The following is a 19,391-nucleotide window of genomic DNA, read 5'->3' as shown; positions in this document are numbered from 1 at the left end:
ATGTGACACTGAAAGAACGAGACGTGGCCATCAGCTAGAGCAGTGACAGCATGAGTGAGGAGATATAACAGACAAAGAGGGAGGGATGTGAAAAGCGAGAAGGCATGGGTGCTGTGCCAGACCTAGAAAGAAACTTGAGATATGGTAGATGGAGAAAGACGAGAACTATTTTACTGGGATGAGGAGAGATTTGTTAGTGAGAAAAAGAGGCAATGTGAAAGAGATAAGAACAAGAATGGAGATTTGAGAGAGAAATGAAAGGAACATGCAACAGACAAGGAAAAAGAGGTGAGGTGTGAGAGGCAGGTAAGAAAGGAGAGATGACACACAAGAAACAAATATAGATGCAACAGAGAATATTTGTCATTTCGACCTGGCAAAATAAGCCTTTTGCCAGACCTAAACCTTCATTTTTAATACATATAAATCACCCCTAAACACCCCATAGGGCAGGGTGCAGTATATCTACAACGTTGGACATGTACTTTTAAGTTTTTACATGTCCTGGTAGTAAAAAACTCTTACATTTATTTTTCACTACAGTGAGGCCTCCCTCTCCCATAGGATAACATTGGGTTGCCTTATTACTTTTTCAAGTGCTAACTTTTGATTGAGAATAGGTGAACATTTTGTGTTTGGTGCCTGAGAAATTGTAATTAAAAATCCTCCTTAATGGTAAAGTCAGATTTTAAGTTACAATTTTGAAAATGCCAACTTAGTTGGCATTTTTCTGACCTAACTATTTGGTGCCTGCACCCTGTTCCTGGGCGTAGTTGACAGTTGGACTTTGTTTATTCTCTCAGACAGCCATACAAAAGAGGGATTTGGTGTGCCTGGATGGGCCATCAACTGGCGTATGGTGGGGGCAGAGGTGGGCACAGCCCCACTTGCAACTATATAGTCTGTGCACTGCCTGAACACAAAGGACTTGTCACCAATGCATTGTTCATGATGCCAGCTTTGAGCCAGGGAAGGGGAGGCAGGAACTTCAAGGACTTCAAAGAGAATCCTCTAGAAACTTCTCCTACTTCAAAGTGGTTATCAGCTACAAATATTGGACCCTTGGACCCAACTCTTCAGTACACTCCTGGACCTCTTGTCTTTGCTGCCAGCAGGACTGCAACTCTGCTGTCCTGCTACTCTGCTTCTTTGCTGTCTACTGCCCTGCCCTGCTCCAGAGAAGGAATACTGGACCTGCAACCTTCATCCCAGGCTGTAGTGACAGCAAGGGTCCGCTAGCTGACCACCTGTTTTGAGTTACAGGGACATAACAAGATCCAGAGGCTCCCTACAACTGCACAGCAGACTTGCTGCCTGGACCTACATGAGCCATGATGGCCTCTGCTGGAGTGAGGTTTTGAGTCCCAAGTGGTGCCCCTCGGGTCCTGGACCCTATGCGTGACCTCAGTTGAGCTCTCCTGAAGTTTTGGGCTGAACATGAAAGGGCCTGTTTGCACCAAATTCTTGCCACCCACCACTGTGAAGTTCCATTGAACGCGATTTTTCAAGCCACAGCGACCGCCAACGAAGCCCAGCAGCACGAGATCTGCACTTTGCACTACTACATCAACAGCTCACAGTGGCCACCAATGGGAATCGCCAGTCCTGCCCGTCCATGATGCCCTACAGGATTTTCAAACTACAGGGATGACTGCACACAATGCCAAGCCTCCTCTTCATGCTACACCGATGACCATCTGAACACTCTCCCTGCTCCTCGCAGTCCCGCTCACCACTAACGGACCTCTTCGCTCTGAAATTTGAAGGCAACTCTTTCAATGGGACTAGCCTTGTCCCTGTATCATGCTAGCACTTCACTGCGGCCAGCCTGGACTTGTGACTTTCACCTGGTCTAGCAAGACAAGATAGCTGTGAGTGGCACTCTGTGCTTTTAGGCGCATTACTCTCCTGAAATCTTTAAAATTGCACATATCTGGATCTACTGATTGGATTTTTGTTGTTTTGGTGTCAAATAATTTATTAAATGTTACTATATATTTCTAAATTGATGTGGAATTTTTCTTCTGTTGTGAATTCCTTGCTTGAAGCGTTGCATAAATACTTTAAATACACAAAAGATGATGGGAGGCGTCTTGCAGTAAATCTAACCACTGGCAACAGTTCAGGGCATACGTCCAACCCACTGTTATTTTGCTCACCATGCTACCTCTATTTGGACCCAGCCATATGCAAATCAGTCTTGACCATGCCTCTCTTGGGAACAGTCCAGCCCGAACTGCCAAGCCAGGTCCTCCTTGAACTGGAACTCAAGCAACCCAGGACCGGTTTCACCCTAATAATAGGCTCATCAGCCGGGTGCTGCATGGTTACTTTGACACAGTAAGCATGGGACTCACATCTGGGCATCCCTGTGCCAATTAGGGTGGCACATGAAACACACAAAAGGTGATGGGAGGCTGCTTGCAATAAGGCTAACCACTGGCAACACCTCAGGGTAGCAGTCCAACCCATTGTTCTTTTGCTCACAATGCGAAATCAGTTTGGACCCAGCCATATGCAAATCAGTCTTGACCCTGCTCCTCATGGGAACAATCAAGTCTGAACTGACAAGAAAGGTCCCTCCTGAACCGGAACACAGGCAACCTAGGACCCAATTTGCTGTAAAAAAAAAAAGTCAACAAATTTAAGCGAACAATGCAACGACAGTACACATGTGGCTGTTATTTGCTGCGTTTTTGGTTTTTGCACTTTATTTTTAGCACAAAATGGATCCTTGTGTGGACCAAATGCCAGTTTTGCATTTCACATAATAACACCTCATTTTGTAAAAATTTCACATATTTATGCAAAAGCAATTTACGTGGATTTCACTTAGCCCTAAGTCTGAACAAATTGGCAGCTTTTTGTACCAGGACAAATGGAGATACTCACTCAGGTGATTCTATGTTCACAATAATACTATCACGTTTGAGTTGGCCTAGTATGTCTCGTAGTCATAGTTTTCGTATTTTTCTGCTCTTAAATAATATGGTGTCCCTATAGAACCCAATAATATCTATCATGTGTCCTTCAAATTCTTCAGGACCTATGTCAGATTCCTCTAGGACAGCTCAATTATATTCTTAACTATCGCTATGAATTTCTGTGTAGTAATTGATCTATGTCCACTCTGAATTTGACATCAAAGTCAATCCTGGTATTTTAACTTAGCTCTTAGATTGTTCTTTGGGTGGCGTTTTCTTAGACACTTCGGGCCTCATGTAGGTAAATAAAATTTACCGATTCTTAAATACCGAACCGTACCGAATCGGTATTTAAGAATCGGTAAGATATATGCAGGTAATAATTCGGTAATATTTACCAAATCGGTAACATTCGGTATTCAAGAATCGGAATTTACCGAATCGGTAAATACCGCGGTGGTATTTACTGAATCGGTAAATACCGAGGTGGTATTTACCGATTCGGTAAATACCGAATCGGTATTTACCGAATCGGGAAAAGAAAATCACATGACTGGATGAAACAGCCAATCCTGTGCAACCACACCCCACCCAACCAGGAAGTGGCCACACCCAGGCAGGTGCACACAATCAACAGACTCTGGAGAGGCTTGGAGTGCAGAGGAGAGGCAGGGAGCCAGTGCCTGTTTGTGCAGCTCAAAATCATCATGTCCAGCCAGAGGACACAGAGAGATGGAGGGGAAAGGAGGAGGAAGATGAAATTCAGCCCCAAGGAACTCCAGGTGCTAGTGGAGGAGGTGGTGAAGCAGCACCAGAAGCTGTTTGGGAGGCAGTCCCTGCAAGTGCCGGAGTCTGAGAAGCGCACTATATGGCTGGGTATCCAGGCGCAGGTCAATGCTGTGGGAGTGACCCACAGGCACATTGAGGTACTCAAAAAGCGCTGGTACGACCTGAGGATTGTGACAAAGAGGAAGATGGGGGAAATCCAGAAGGAGGCCAGCCAGACTGGAGGTGGAATCAACAGGGCACCTGCCCTCACCGAACTGGAGGGGCTGGTGGAGGCCACAATAGAGCACAAGAGCGTCGTGGGGCATGGAGATGCCGACAGCTCTGCCAGAGCCGCCACCCAACAAGGTAAGACGAATGCACAGCAATGTAGCCCCTCCTACCCCTATCCCACATCCCCCATTGTGAAATGAGTATCCCACTCCAGTCCATGTGTTAGTGCAGACAGGCAATGCATTATGGGAAATGTAGTCAGGGAACCCCCAACCATGAAGTGAATAGCACAGGACAACAATGCATGGTACACACATTAGCCAAAAGCAGGCAGAGGACAATGTGAGAGTGTTACATGAATTTATTGTGATGCTTGCAATGCAGCCCTTCAGGTACACTGAGCTGATGTTGCATTTCTGTCCACAGATGTAACATCGCGCAGGACTGCACATGGTACAGGAGAGAGGGCACACCGGCAAGACAGGTCAGCTCTGGCCAGCACGAGTACTGCACAGCCAGCATCACCACCACCACAGCCTGCATCACCACCACCACAGCCTGCATCACCACCACCACAGCCCGCATCACCACTCATGCATGAGTCACCGCCCACATCACCACTTGCAATTGTGATGCCGAGGAGGCGTGCTGCTGGCAGGTTGGCAGCGTTAGAGACCTCATCCGATGACAGCAGGGGCCCGGAGCCAAACACAATGCCCCAGGATGGGAGCTATGCCACTGTGCCCTCCACCTCACATGGAGCACACACGGGTGCAAGACGGCGCCGCAGGTCGCGGGTTCAGAGTCCACCAGCAGACGGTGACAGCCATGGGGTCTTTGCGGGACTCGAGGGCAACATGCTCAAGCAGCAGCGCCTACAAACAAAGGCAGTCATGTCAGTTCAGCGGCATGTGCGGGGACTGAGAACCACATTCAAAAACATGGACAGGAACATCAGCGCAATGGCGGCGGGGATTACTGACATGGCAGCGGGCCTGCAGGACGTGTCACAGTCCATGAAGCTGTTGTGCAGCAAGTTAGAGGCAGATAGAGCTGCAAGGCGCCGGGAACGGCAGAGGGGAGACAGGCACACCAGGGCACTCAACTGCCTGGCAACTGCAACTTCACTACTCTGCCGGCGCTCAGTGAACATGCAGGAGGGCCTGACACACTGCAGCAGCGACGTTACTAGGGGGATGGTGCAGGTCACCAGTGCCCTGGAGGTGCTATTGACCAGTCAGGCGGCCACAAGTGGTGCAGGGGATGCTGCTGAAAGCATCGACACCAGCAGCAGGAGCAGCATAACACCCCCGGTCCCAGAAACACGCAGGAGCAGCAGGCGGCATGGGGCTGGTACCAGTGAGGAGGCTGAATCCGTGCCATCCCACACTGTAGCGCGTGGCCGCAAACATTGATGCTGCACCGCGTAGCAAAAGACAATTGGGTGACGTAACCCTGGACTTCAAACTTGTCAATACGCAATTTTGCCAGAATGGCATAATCTTGGTTTCGTGGCGTAGTGCTGCATTATTAAACTACGTCATGACATACAACAACTGGCTGTGTCCCCTTACTTACTCAGAAATAGTTGCATGTGATCTCTGCCCGTCTCTCTCTCCCATCTGTTGCTGTTGGCACTCCAGCAGCGTTGTCCTCTGGCTGACCTGAATCATCATCATTGTCCTCAAAATCTGTTAGTTCCACCTCTGTACCTCTCTTTGTGGCAAGGTTGTGCAGCATTGCACAAGTGGCAATGATCTTGCAACAGATGATGGGTGTGTACTGGTGTGCGCCTCCGCTTTTGTGGAGGCAGCGGAACCTGCTTTTCAATAGTCCAAACGTGCGCTCCACCACGTTGCGTGTAGATTTGTGTGCCACGTTATATCGTCTCTCACTCTGGGTTGATGGGTGTAGGTAGGGAGTGAGGATGAATGACCGCACGGCATATGCACTGTCGCCTAGGTGAGTGAAAGTGAACCATCAGTCACATGTCTCAATACACTATGATTTGCAAGTCACATGGGGCGTCACTGTTACTTACCTAGCAGGTATCCGTCTCGAAATTCTCCAGCAAGCAGTCGTGTGTAGATCCCACTGTTCTGGAAGATGTAGGAGTCGTGGGTGCTCCCAGGAAACTTCGCTACAATATCAGTGATGATGTTCCCTGCATCGCAGATTACCTGCACATTGATGGAGTGGGTGGACTTTCTGTTCCTGTAGATGTGCTCAGTGGCAGCTGGTGGGCAGATTGGGATGTGTGTGCCATCAATACAGCCAATGACATGGGGGAACTGTGCCATGTGATAAAAGTCAGTTTTAGTTTTCTGCAGTTCAGCCTGTGTGTTTGGGAAGCTGATGTAGTGGTGCATTCTCTGCATCATGGCATCCAGGAACTTCCTGAAGAAACGGGACAGGCAACTCTGGGATACACCGCCCACCACAGCTATCACCCCCTGGTAACTGCCAGATGCGAGTAGATGTAGGCTGCAGAGCACCTGCACATGTGGTGGTATGGCATGCGCCCTTCTTGTTGGCTGGTCCAGGAGTGGGTGCAGGTCCCTGATCAGGTCCATGATGGTTTGTGGGTGTAGCCTGTACCTTTCATGTATCTCTGCGTCAGTCTGTTGAAAGAGTGTGATGCGCTGTCTGTAGATGCGTTCCTCCCGTCTCCAAATCCTCAGACCTGCTGCCTGTAGACGTAGGCGCCTTGCAATGACATACAGAGCGGCCATGTTGTCCACGCTGTTGCATTTTGGGATTGCTTAAATGCACTGTTGATGCTTACCACCTGCTTTCAATCCGTGTTAATTACCGACTCTTAATTACCGAATTTCATGGATTTCTTAATTACCGAATTTACCTACATGTCTTTTTCAGTTTTACCACTTCATATTTACTACTTCATATTTACCACTACATATTTACCACTTCATATTTACTGATTCGGTAAATCTGTATTCGGTAAATATGAATCGGTATTTACCGCTTCATATTTACCGAAAACTGGTTTTTGGCCTCCTACATCTCACTTGACTAAATACCGGTCGGTAACGGCATATTTACCGAATTTCGGCCGTTACCGACCGGTATTTAGCTACCTACATATGGCCCTTCATGTTTATTTTTGTCATTCACATATAATACAAAGCCTTTCTCTATAAGACATTCATTAACAATACTCTCAGGTCTTTTGTTCTCATTACTTTCTGTTACATAACACACTCTGTATCTGGAATTTCTATTAATCACTGCAAACGTTTTCGAAGTGTCCTGTTTCACAACAATTCTTACATTCTTTTCCTATGACAGAACAATTTTAGAAGGATGCAACATGAGTATAACTTCCTCACTCGGAACATTTAGTTTAATTCTTTTTTGACATTTGATTTTTCTGCTGATGATCGATTAGTTACACTACATACTTTTTCAACAGTGACTTATTTGAACCAAAACTGTGATTGTTCTATGGCCTTAGCTGTGGTTTGTCGTAATGTAGGGTCACCTAATACCCATAAACGTTCCTGCATCTTACTTCGCATATTCAAAATTATTTGATCACACATGATATAATTGGCCATATTACCAAAAGATACAAGGGCAGTGGGCAATTATAAAATCATCAAATAGTTCATATTCTTTTTAGGCTCTGGTATAAAACTTGTATTTTTCTAAGGCAATACTCGCTCCAGGCTCCAGCCTCATTATTGCAACATCATTGATTTCTCCTCTGCCTTCTTGTGGTATTATCCTTAGCAAATTCCTACATAAATCCTGCCCTTTAGGTCTTAAGGAGTGAAGATGTATGCTCTCCTTTCTGTCAATAGACATTTTATCATCCCCAGTTCCAAACATATATGTAGTAAATTATTCTTCCCAACTTTTCCAAGACAGAGATGGATCTCCATTTGTTTGTAAAAGAATTGGTGGAGGTTCAAATTATGTTTTAAATACTATAAGATACTACTACAACCTAATGCAACGTTATGTGGGCCCTTAATATAGTGGAAAACGCTTAACAAACATGGCTATCTATGACTTGAACCTATGCAGTACATAATTAATCAACATGATTAGCTTTTCAGAAATATATTCCCTACACCTGTGCACATAGCACAGACATAGAGCAATATCAATTACAATTCCTGTGCTATCGTGTGCATATTAAAGTTGTGCAAGAGTGATTACTATTGTGTGCACATCACAGACATGCAGGAACAGTATTTACTCCTGTTCACCACGTTAACCTCGAGTTTACAAAGTAGTTATTTTACTTTCAATTTTGGGTTCTGGTGCCTACTTGTAAATATGTGCGCACATCACAAAATGAAACGGGCACTCTTAACATAACCCAACATAATCCACTAAGCGGTGCAATGTACAGGTCAGAAGGCAGCTTTTGTACTGATCATTGGCAGATCCAATGCCCTGGTAGCAATGTAGGCGCAGCTTGTTTCGTACGTGGCTTGTTGTCTGTATGCTTAAATTAAGTAATGTTACTCTTGTCACTCAAGGTGTAACAGTGGGTGTGACATTAGACTTCCTGACGTGCCACCTCCAATCTCGTTATTATACAGCAGTCAGTTGTTGTGCCATGCTACTCCTGTCAGCTATTTTTGATGTTGCAGACACACGGCTGCTTGATGTCTGTTACATTATGTTACTGCACCTTATAGAGCACATTTTCACACAACAGGTATCTTGGCACTAGGTAACTCAATCAGCATTTCTTTTTTTTTTGTTTTAAGAGTTTTATATAGCGTGAACTAGACACGAGACATTGGTTATCAGAGCGCTTTACATGAGCACCAGTTTCGTTACAGATGGACAATAATGTGGCATCACCTGAGAAGGTACATCATTGGCAACCCAAGAAGAATCTCGCCAATGACTCATGCTCGGGGAGGCTGGCCAAAGACCTGGCCATAGGGAGAAACAAAAAAACAATCATGGATGGGAAGCATGCTAATTGCCATTCATGGGGTGCCTAACCAGGGCAAACCCCAGAGAATATACAAAATAGCCACTCCAGAAGTCACATAAATAGCCTATCCATGGGGATGGAATGGCAAACCAAGTACTCACCCTTTGGTAGACACAAATGCAACCTATATAGGGAAAGCAACATACACGAGACCCACCCCTACGTAAGTCTACTCCAGTTAAAATATTTTAGAAAATTTTAATGGTGGGAACTGCACTCCTTCCTCCTTGAATATACCAGTGATTCTACTTGTACCAACCTTATGTTTTTAAGCCTTAACAATGAATTGCCTTCTGACATAGAAACATGGCATAGTAACTTGCTTGCTTGAGTTTTACTTTAGAAATTATAAATCATATGAACTGTACTATAACTACGTGAATGTGGGAAGCACAACATAATCTGTCATTGCAAAATGAATTTGAAACCCTGGAAAAGCTGCTGTTAGTGCTTCTGAAGAACTGCAGATAATAAAAGGTAAACAAATAAATTAGTACACCTGTTAACCCCTTCGGTGCTCATGACGGAATGGTTCCGTCATGACCCACGGTTGAGCTGTGCTCATGACGGAACCATTCCGTCATGAGCACACCCGCGCAAGATTCCGTCAGCACAGCGGCGGAATCTGCGCAGCATCGAAGGGGTTAAAAATGAGCGTAGATGGTTTACTGCCTATTAGAAGATGCTTTTATTTGTGGTTGCTCACTTATTGTTTTCTGGGCAGTAGTAGATTGATAAGAGGTGTTCATTTGATCAAGTGATTTAAAAGAAGCGGCTAGGGAGAGGCAGATGCTGAGAAGGACGATAGGCCTTGTCCCACTGCCCATAAACCACTACGTGACCAGCTCATGAGCCTCGTCTAGGGTGACCAGAGAAATAGCATGGCTCATTGGCATCTTCTATGGTGATCAGAGACATAACCAGGCATTCAACGATATTGACCACACAATACTGCTTTATTATCTTTTAATGATTGTGGTAGAGGGTGGGGAAACCCTAGCTTGCTTCACTTTCTTCCTGAAATAGAATGCCTAAAAAAGGAGATGGGTATCATTACACTCATTATCAATGGAAAGATCTCCCAGGGGTCTGGTTTCACTTAATATCCCCAACATCTAGAATACACACATTCACTAACATATTTAAAGTCTAGCACATTTGTCACCCAGGTAGGTAAACGACCCACCGCATATATCTCAAACTGATGGAGGGATCGGAGAAATCAAATCAAGTGACAAACTACCTGAATTAGGTTCAAGAATGGAGGTAGCACAACTGGCTTTGCCATGACATAACGACCCCAATTGTGGACCTTGTGGACCTATCACTACAAAAACATTCCGGGAGGTTTGTAACCTGATCGTGTTCCTTTATAAGACAATGACTTCTCCTTCTCTCATCACATAAACGCAACTATAAATAATGCTTTCCGCCATCTTTGCCAGCTCAGTGCTACCCCCCACCCCCATTCTTACAATTATCCCCAAAAAATATTTCCTACTTGTTGTGGTCCCTTCTCAGCTTAACTACTGCAAAATCTTTTATACAGGACTGCTGCAAAACTGCTGCTATGAGATCCAGAATCAAGCAACTCACTGGACATTTGAATTGAAATGTGACATTCATATCAGACCTGTCCCAAAGTGCTTACAAAGCTTCTCAATATACGAGAGATTGGGATTATATTCGAATCCTACCATTCCCAGGAGCTTCCCTTTGATTGCAGTTATCAGTTGGGGCTATGGAGACCCCAAAACGCCAAAAACGCAAAACCAACCAGTTGTGGTCAAATGTTCCTTTGCTCTTATTTAATTGCATGTAAGACATTTTGTTGCCTACTGCATGCCATGTTTATGGCACATGAGACAGCCCTGCCATTTTGGCACCCTTCAACAGGAATCAGAAATACAGGGCTTACCTCAGGGGCCTCTTTATAGGAACTGGTTAGCCTCTTTAAGGATTTGTTAATGTTCCTGAAGTCTAAGGTTGAAGAAGCCCAGTTGTCAGGATTAGGACCAAATGGAAGACTGCAGAGTTAGTTACATGTATTGCCAACGACTCGTTGCAGGTGAGACATTTCATCAGTTGATCCCTGTGGGCACCTGCTTCACAAATTTGAAGGTTTCCAGTTACTTGAAAGTGGGCTGACCCCAGACCAGAACCAGATTTGGTTTTGTATCAAAGGGTGGTGAACTATGACGCCACATTAGGTAGAGGTCCAAGGAGTGCTCTAGGTGCCACCCGAAGCTCTCATTGAAAATCGAGTGCATCATTGATTAAAGGGTTCCTGTGATCAAGCCGCGTTCGGACATTTCCTTACCACCACAAAGCTATTAATTCAATAAATGTACACAATGCCACATTATGAAGTTTGCATTTCCTCATAAGCTCTCTCGTAATCTAAATGTGATGGGGCGTGCTCGGGTGTGGGATCCAAAATTATACCCAAACCACTCCTCCTCGCAGTATGAAAAAAAGGTGGAATAGGCACACATGCTTCAGTGCTAGTGAAGTGTAGTGCAAATTATTCTGCAGCAAAACTACCTGACGCATTTCGGCAAAGCATCGCCTTGGTCACGGGTCCATGTGTGCTTTTCCTTCATATTGTGACCGCAGAGCTGGGAAAGAGCAGGTGAGGAGTGAGGGGGACACATGTTGTGTTAAACAATGCGGAGTTAGTGGTTGGAAACAGAGCTACAGAGGTTCGAAAAAGTGATTTTTGGACTGCGAAGTGGCCCAACCGCAAATGGCAGCTTCTAGGCCCTCCAAAAAGGGCAAACAAAGCATTTGTTAAGGACTGCAAAGGGCTGGGGAGCAACGGAGGCATTCGTGTGGGGCGGGTGAAGGAGAAGCAATGGGTCAGGTATTTGAGGGGAAGCAGCACAAGGGAGAGAGAAAGAAAACACATGCACTCTCATGGTGTGCTTAATAAAAACGAAAAATGTAATTGTGAGCAGTGGAAAGATACAAGTCAGCTAAGCAAATGGATGATAAAGAGAGGGGCTTCAGGGGATGGACAATCCCAAAAAGAGGAAAGCAAGACATCAAGTAAGAAGCAAGTGAATAAAAATGACAATAAAGCGATCCAATCATAAGCAATAGGCGAGCTTTAAGCCCACTGGAGGGTTTTGGTAAGGTCTTCAAGATCCTTTCTCCTACGAACTGCTAAAAGCTGACTGGCACTCGAGACCTAAAAAGCATGGCAAACACCCGCTGACAAATCCAAAAGGCTGGCAGCCAAGGCCAGGCCCATAGGCCGTGCCAAGGCTTGTTTTATTTTGCCGGGAGAAGGATAAATCGTTAGTAAATGTACTTTGACACTCCCCTCTTGAGGTAGAAGCGGGGAAGGGGGACTCTGAGGGAAGTAACCATGCTCTGCTATCCCTGGGGGACCCGTGGCCTGGGGCGGAATGGGATTTGGCTGTCTGCAGTTATGCAGGATATTATCGGGCACAATCACTGAGCGCAAGTGAGCCACTAAATGGCTGATTTACTAAATTATTATTAGATGAGGCCTGGCTGTTCCGAATGAAAGTGCAGCCACTGTCTCCTTTCGTGATGTCTTCAAATTGTTCTGTGTTTAAATATTCAGCATGAGGCTAATGTGAACTGATGAACTGTGACTACAACATCCTCCCTCGGTGCGGGCCGGACGCGTCCTGCCGGGCTGGAGATGGGGAGGACGGATGCGCCAGGAGGGGGAAGGATCGATGCGTCAAGGGTTGCTTCGGAGTTCCTCCACTTTAAGCTCTCTTACTTAGACTTCGGTTTCGTTTCACTTGGCGATTGAGGAGTGTAGAAGGCGCACACCGCCTCAGAATTCCCGGCTGTAACCCGCGATCCATTCCGTGGCCTTCTGTGGACCGACTGGCAGACCCTCCATCACGAAATGCGCTCCCCTTTGGTCTATTTCTACATGATTGTCCATCTGTTTACATGTTCCGCTCTATCTCTTTCTGAAACTGCAATTCTGACATCTTTCCTCACGTCCTTTTTGTAGGTCTGGCCTACAGACAGCTTTAGGCATCTCACGAACCAGGTGCAATAACAAGCATTGGCAAAACCAACAGGTCTTGCGTTGACCGCCAGCCTTTTGGCTTTGACAATACTTGTTTTGTTTTGAGAAGGTGTTTCAAAAACTTTACTCCTGGGGAGGCTTCTCGCCTTCATCAATCTAGAAAAAAAACACAGACTAAAAGCAAAAATATTTTTTGGCCTCATAAGGCCCATATTGCCATAGTAGTCTGTCGCACTTAAGGGGATAACTTTGTTAGTGGACATGCCCGTTGTGAAAGCAATACTGGGATTTGTATAGCACAGCTAATCACCCGTGAGGGTCTCGGTTCATTCCTAGGCACAGGTGATTAAGTGATTTGCCCAGAATCACAGGATGTTGATCCGATACTAAGACGCGAATCTGAGTCCCCAGCTCCATAGTCGGCAGCTCTCTGTCGTGTTCTATGAAATTTGTACGTGAAGGTTAATTTTTTCCCGATTTTTCTTTATTGGAAGGAGATGACACCTCAGTTCAGGCAGTGCCACGCTTTCTTTTCTTTTTATAGAATATGCTTCCTATAAATAAAAATAAAAAAAACGATTTCTCCAGCACGTTCAGGCCAGATCTACACAGTCTTTGCAAATGCTTGACTGTTTCTGGATTTGCTACCCTCACCTTACCTTTCTCTACTCTAATTTCCTGTCTCTATCTGTGGGTCAGAAATATCCTACCTCCTTCTGCCTATATTTGGCCCTGCAACCCTTCTTTGCGCCCCTCTTTATCTCTGAACCTGCTGCTCTCTCTCTTTCCTTTCCTCTCTATATCTCTCAGTATGATACTTCCTGTCTGCCTCTGCCTATTTATGGCCCTGTTGCACACCTTTCTTTCCACTCTTTATAGCTGAGTCTTCTATTCTTCTTCATTTACCTGGACCTGTTAACATTAATCTCTTCCTTCTATGTATTTCTGAATCCCATACTCTTGTTTTTTGCCTCTCTCCCCTGCCTCAACCATGCCCTGATGTTTGCTACTCTCTCCCCAGTCCCTGTATTTGCTGTACTCCCTCGGTCTGTAAATTTGTGGCAAGACGCCACTCTAATGGCTATCGTTCTTTGCACTGAGCCCACCATCCAGGAATGCCATGAACCATGTCCTAATACAACTGGGATTTCTGTTGTACATTCTCTACATGACTAGTTACGCAATCTCTATGTAAGAGAAGCGTGGTTTATCTTTCCAAGTTCCTGAAATGTACTTTTCAGAAGCAAGAACATAACAAAGGACCAGTCAGAAGAGGAACATAAAAGATGTTTTCTATTATGCACAAGAACAATATATGTCAAGCTAAAAGAGAGAAATATCGGTCTATATGAGATTAAAAAGCATGAGAAGATGAATGAGTTATGAATCCAACTAAATATCTCTAATATAGTTAGTTCCCCCTTTGGTGCAATGTAGTGTGTTCTAAGCCATTGGAGCTAGCTGATGAATTTATAAGTACATGTCAAAATGATTAAAAATTAAAAGTTGTGCAATTCTTTTTCTGTGTCTCTGGCACAGTCCATTACAAAGTATGAACTATGGGTCAGGGGAAGCCAATTCCCCTTCTTGGAACAGCTGGATGTTAGCATTGCCATAAGCTTGTCCTGGCATGTAAAATGTGCAAATCGGATGTGTTGTACACAATACCTAGTGAACAGAACAACCTCTTGCAAGCTCAATGTTCTAGAAAATGCAATCACATTTTTTGTCTCTGAACTCTGATTGGACATAGTTGATCTTTCACAAAAGGGATGCTCCTGCAGACCTTTTTGATTTTATAAAAAAAACCTTGGAGACCCCGAGATTCATCTTGACCGGGGAGAAGTTACTACTCTAATGCAGGATGCAGGGGAGGGAGGTGTCTGTGTTCTACTTCCCTCCTCCTACCCCCATTTGCAAAGAAATTATCACTCTATGCACCAGCTCTGCTTGCAAAATTATCCCCACTTCTCTTTTCTAACTTTCCTTAGTTCAAATATGAGAAGGCCATTATGCTGGCCAAATGCCAATAAAAACCTTTGAGAAAACCACTTATACTATTGTAATAACATATTATTAGAAGTGCCCAGAGGTGGTGATAGTAGGTATAACTTTAGAGGGGGTAATTGAATTTCTGGAACTTGCCCTTTTGAGAGATCGGTAGCAACAAATGAGGAACCAGTAGTTTACGGCAGGGTGGAGAGTTTCTTGAAGAGGGCAAGGCATAGGAGAGATGATTTGCCTCACTCTAAGCTGAATGGCCAGGTGCAAAGAATAAAAAGGCTTCAGAAAGAGTCTATGAAGTTAGCAGATAACACTGGTTGGAGGAAAGCTTAGCAATCTACGCTTTAAGCTAGAGAAACACACCTCACTCTGTGACTGAAGTGACACCTTTCGATTGAGAGGATAGAAACCCTCTTCAAGTTTCTGTCAATCTAGGTGGTACGTCTAGTGCAAAATTACGGAAATGAGTTGGGAAACATCAAGAAGTAATGTAAATGTAAATGGATAAGAAGATTACAAGTCACTCGGATTCACCCAGGACGACAACCTCATCCTCAAGGAATACATTATCAAGATGGCCTCGTACCAGCTCATACTGGAGAGTCAGAGACATAGCTATATTCTGGAAGCGTTTCATTTATATAGAGATACACTGGAGGTGTATTATTTGCTACAGCTAGGTTAGAAAACTCTATGCAGAGATATCCACTAAGGATATCAATCTTGTATTCAGGTATTGACTGTTAACCAGCAGAAGTTAGCACCCAAAGAGTACACGTCAGTGCACAGTAGAGTGACTATATCCAGTGTTTGTGTCTCTCCCTCAATCCAGTCTCCTTCCCCGATCTTCTGCTAACCAACATGTCACTATTGTATTCGGCGGGCTGTGGATACAGAGAAGTGTTGAAAAGTACATTGCTACAATTGTATCTGGAACAAAGGTGTGCATCTTCTGACAATATCTCCAAGAATGATTATGCCTTGCACATGTGAAGAAGATAAATGTGATAGACTGGACAGGAAAGGAGTTGAGGCCTTTCTCACTGACTCATCATCTGAAGAATGTTGGCATTGTTGGGATCCGTTCCTGTTAACTCTCTGTCCAGATTCCAAGGAGAAGAAGAGCGATTGACAGGTGAAACATGAGGCACCATAGGATTTGTAGCCATCAGGGGTGGTCACAGCTACAGGAGATGAACCCTCAAATCCTCCAGTAAGTCCTCTGCAGCTGGCGACATCAGGGGATGGGTGTAGATGCTGAAGCTCTTCTGTAGAAGAGTGAGATCAGTATGTGGCTCCTCAGAGTTGTAGAGACACCAGAGGGACCACTCGATGTCGATACCCTTGACATCGATTGAGACGTCAATGGTGAAGAAACACCAGATGCCAGAGAAGATGTCCTTGACACCTTAAATGAGAAATGTCTCAAAGTCAACCACCTCGATGTCCAATATCCTGTCATCAAGTGCTTCAACATCGAGAGAGAATATGTCCAATTTGAGCACCTTAACCTGGAATGTGAACACTAGCGACTAAAGGAAATGCCTAAAGACACCGGGGGGAGGAGTCAGATCTGGTCATGCCAGAGGTAGATGAAACAGGTGACCACTCCCTTACACCTTTGGAGCTGCTTAACGGCGAAGCTAAATGTACTACTTCTCTCTGATTCACCCTAAGGCAAACTACATTCTTGTCCCTGAGGTGCCCATATGGCATCTCAAAGCATATCTTGCGCTTTGTGATGGACTTTGAATCCAGAAGGCAGATGACCCATACATCGTGTTTTCCATTCCAAGACTTATTTCCTCCACATGAAAGGCATTTATTAAAGAGAGCTGGCATGGTGGCTGTAGAGACAGAGAAGAAACTTCAAAAGAAAAAAGCAAGACGTTTCCGATAATAAAAAATATGCTACAAAACGATGAGTGAAACAAAAAATCTCCAAACTTTGAAGGTGTTCTACTAAAATAAGCCTTAAAAAAGGCAGAAGTATTCAGGGATCCTTCTCCAGTGAACTGGAAAAATTAACTACCTCTTAGCTCCTGCACTGCACGATAGAAAGACTGTCTGCCTTACAATTCCTCAAAGGCGCATTGTCAAATTAGCACTATGTGCGCTAAGCCAGTTAGAGGCTTCACTTTATCTTTACTTAGGGTTTTAAACAAGGGTTAATTCACTGAGGTTTGGTTAATTTGAATTTTTTTTTTAAACCAGAAACAGGGTATTGTAGAAAATATTGCGTCTAATAGGCATATATTTGGATATATAAATCATTTTAAAAAATGGTGTTCCAGGGAGGTCACACATACGTGGAGATATTATACTGTTGATAGATATCACAGAACCCATTGACAGATTGTAACCCAAAGTTACATATCTACTGAGTGCGACCCCCCTTCAGTACTAGCTCCCACCCTGTCCATTCGATGTGCTCAGGCTGAATGGTTCTCCAAAACCTCTGTCCAATTAATCTACATGCTTGCACCTCACATCCACACAATGAGCAATGCAGGCGCTGGAACCGTAATTTAACATAAGGTGTTGAAAGACTGATCAGCCCCACAGTGGTCCATATTTTATGGGGTCAGGCTCCTCCTCGCCTTACCCTATCTGAAGAAGAATACAAGTCTGACCAATAAGAAAAAATGGAACAAACATGGCAGCTTGTGGTTTCCTTATTTTTATGTGAGTGTTTTCGGCTTTCTTCTCAGTTAATGTAAGTTGACAATTTCATTGTAAGGAGAACCTGTTTCTCTAAGGTTGACCACGCTCTCACCTAGAAATCATTGCGTTTGCTTGAAAAGCAAAGAAGGATCTGTAATTAGTGATCGCGCTGCTGCCATTCCCACATATACTCCAGACAGATTGAAGGACACGCTTCATCTTAGTAGCAAGCACGGAGTTAACAATGAGGTTGTGGTGGAGGGGCACCCTACCACGCTCTGAGCATGGTGTCTCAGAAAACGCAGCCTGACAATATGAACAATGATACCTCCTCTCCAGCCTGCATGGTCCTCAATTAAAGTCTCGGCTCCATTCTCAGCACAAGGGTAACACGCATAGAGGATGAAGTTCCAGAATTCATTTGAATCTACAGACTGGGGATAAAGACTTTAAATTCTCTAGACTGCATTACCAAACAATGAAGTTGTAGAATACTCTATCTACAGTTGACTAAAGACTCTATGCTAAAATATTCACATGCTTATGGACTGAAGATGCATTTCCCGTACCATTAGGGTCTCTGTGGGCAAAGACAGTCAATACTACGTTTTGCATTGGAATTGCAGGATACACTTCCTTAACAGCATAAAACGTAAAATGGATTGGCAATAAAATGAGATCTGGAAAGTATTTCTGACCTTTGGCAATCGTTCAGGATCTCCGGGGTGTCTGGGGATCACCTTTTGCAGCCTCTGGAATCCATAGTCAATTGTGGGTTCATTCAGAGCTGCAAAAAAACATAGATAATCAGTGTTAGGTCACGTGCTTACATTGTGACAGTTTTGTTTCTGAATGGGCCTGAATTATTAGGATTAGGAATGGAAGTCCCTGCTCTATCTGAAGAACAAGTGGAGCACTCTACATTTTTTTTGCACTCAGCATTCTACTATGCCTTTAACCAACTCCTGTTCTAGTATGCTATCCGTCCTTGACTCAATACTTCCCTTAAAACTATCCCAGCCTTCACACTCTTTGTCTTTGGTCTCTCAAAAGAGTGACAACGAAGGCATAATATCCTTGCCCCTTTTTACAGCTGGCCAAACAACTACTAATAAAGAGCAATGTAAGAAGATCCAACACAAAGCTCCAAAAACATCAAGCAAGAAACTGAGAAGTAAAACGGTATTGGAGAACTCACCACACACTGCCCACAACATTATCGAGCAGCAGTGGACAAAGTAGAAAAAGTCTGCTACGTACAGACATGAAACACATTACCTGGAACACAATTTTCAAGCTCAATGATGACCTAAGGAACACCTGCACACACCCATGCACAAACACTCTGACATGCACTAATGAAAAACACCCTCACTAAACCTGGTGAAATCTTTCTGAGCATTCACTGCGAAAAATACCAACATCCACTAAAGCGTTATATGCAACCCCAATAACCTAACTGCCAACTTCATAACTGATCAATGTCTACTTTGCACTCAGTTATAACATATATATTATAATCACCACGAAGAACACCTGTGAGCAAGGGCGATAGCCCGAAACGCGTTAGGTGACAAGAAGAGCTCTGAATGTCTCCTGTGCACCTTGCTACAACCTCCAATATAAGAAGTGCAATACTCATCGGGTGTGCTTCCCCGAGCAGGGCCAACCTCTTTCTTTCAATATATATATATATATATATTTTAGACATCTTTTTAAAGCTGTGCAAATTAGGTGTGGTTTGTGTCTGCCAACCATTGATCATTTAATGATGTTTACAAAATTATGCACTTTATTTAAC

The 19,391-nt window shown here is 44.4% G+C and overlaps 1 protein-coding gene across 3 annotated transcripts in view; it reads right to left on the bottom strand.

Moving 5' to 3' along the window:
• The window catches only part of EBF1 (EBF transcription factor 1), an 802,303-nt gene that overhangs the window by 52,791 nt on the left and 730,121 nt on the right, over positions 1-19,391 (bottom strand). For all 3 annotated transcript variants that reach the window (XM_085617593.1, XM_085617595.1, XM_085617594.1), the window contains exon 11: positions 18,289-18,377. In XM_085617593.1, the coding sequence (XP_085473719.1) occupies positions 18,289-18,377 (89 nt within the window). The remainder of the gene's footprint in view (positions 1-18,288; positions 18,378-19,391) is intronic.

Source organism: Triturus cristatus, chromosome 7 (assembly GCF_964204655.1).
Source record: "Triturus cristatus chromosome 7, aTriCri1.1, whole genome shotgun sequence".
NCBI classification, from domain to species: Eukaryota; Metazoa; Chordata; class Amphibia; order Caudata; family Salamandridae; genus Triturus; species Triturus cristatus.
The sequence above is the reverse complement of the archived record's forward strand: the minus strand, read 5'-3'. Positions and strand labels throughout refer to the sequence as shown.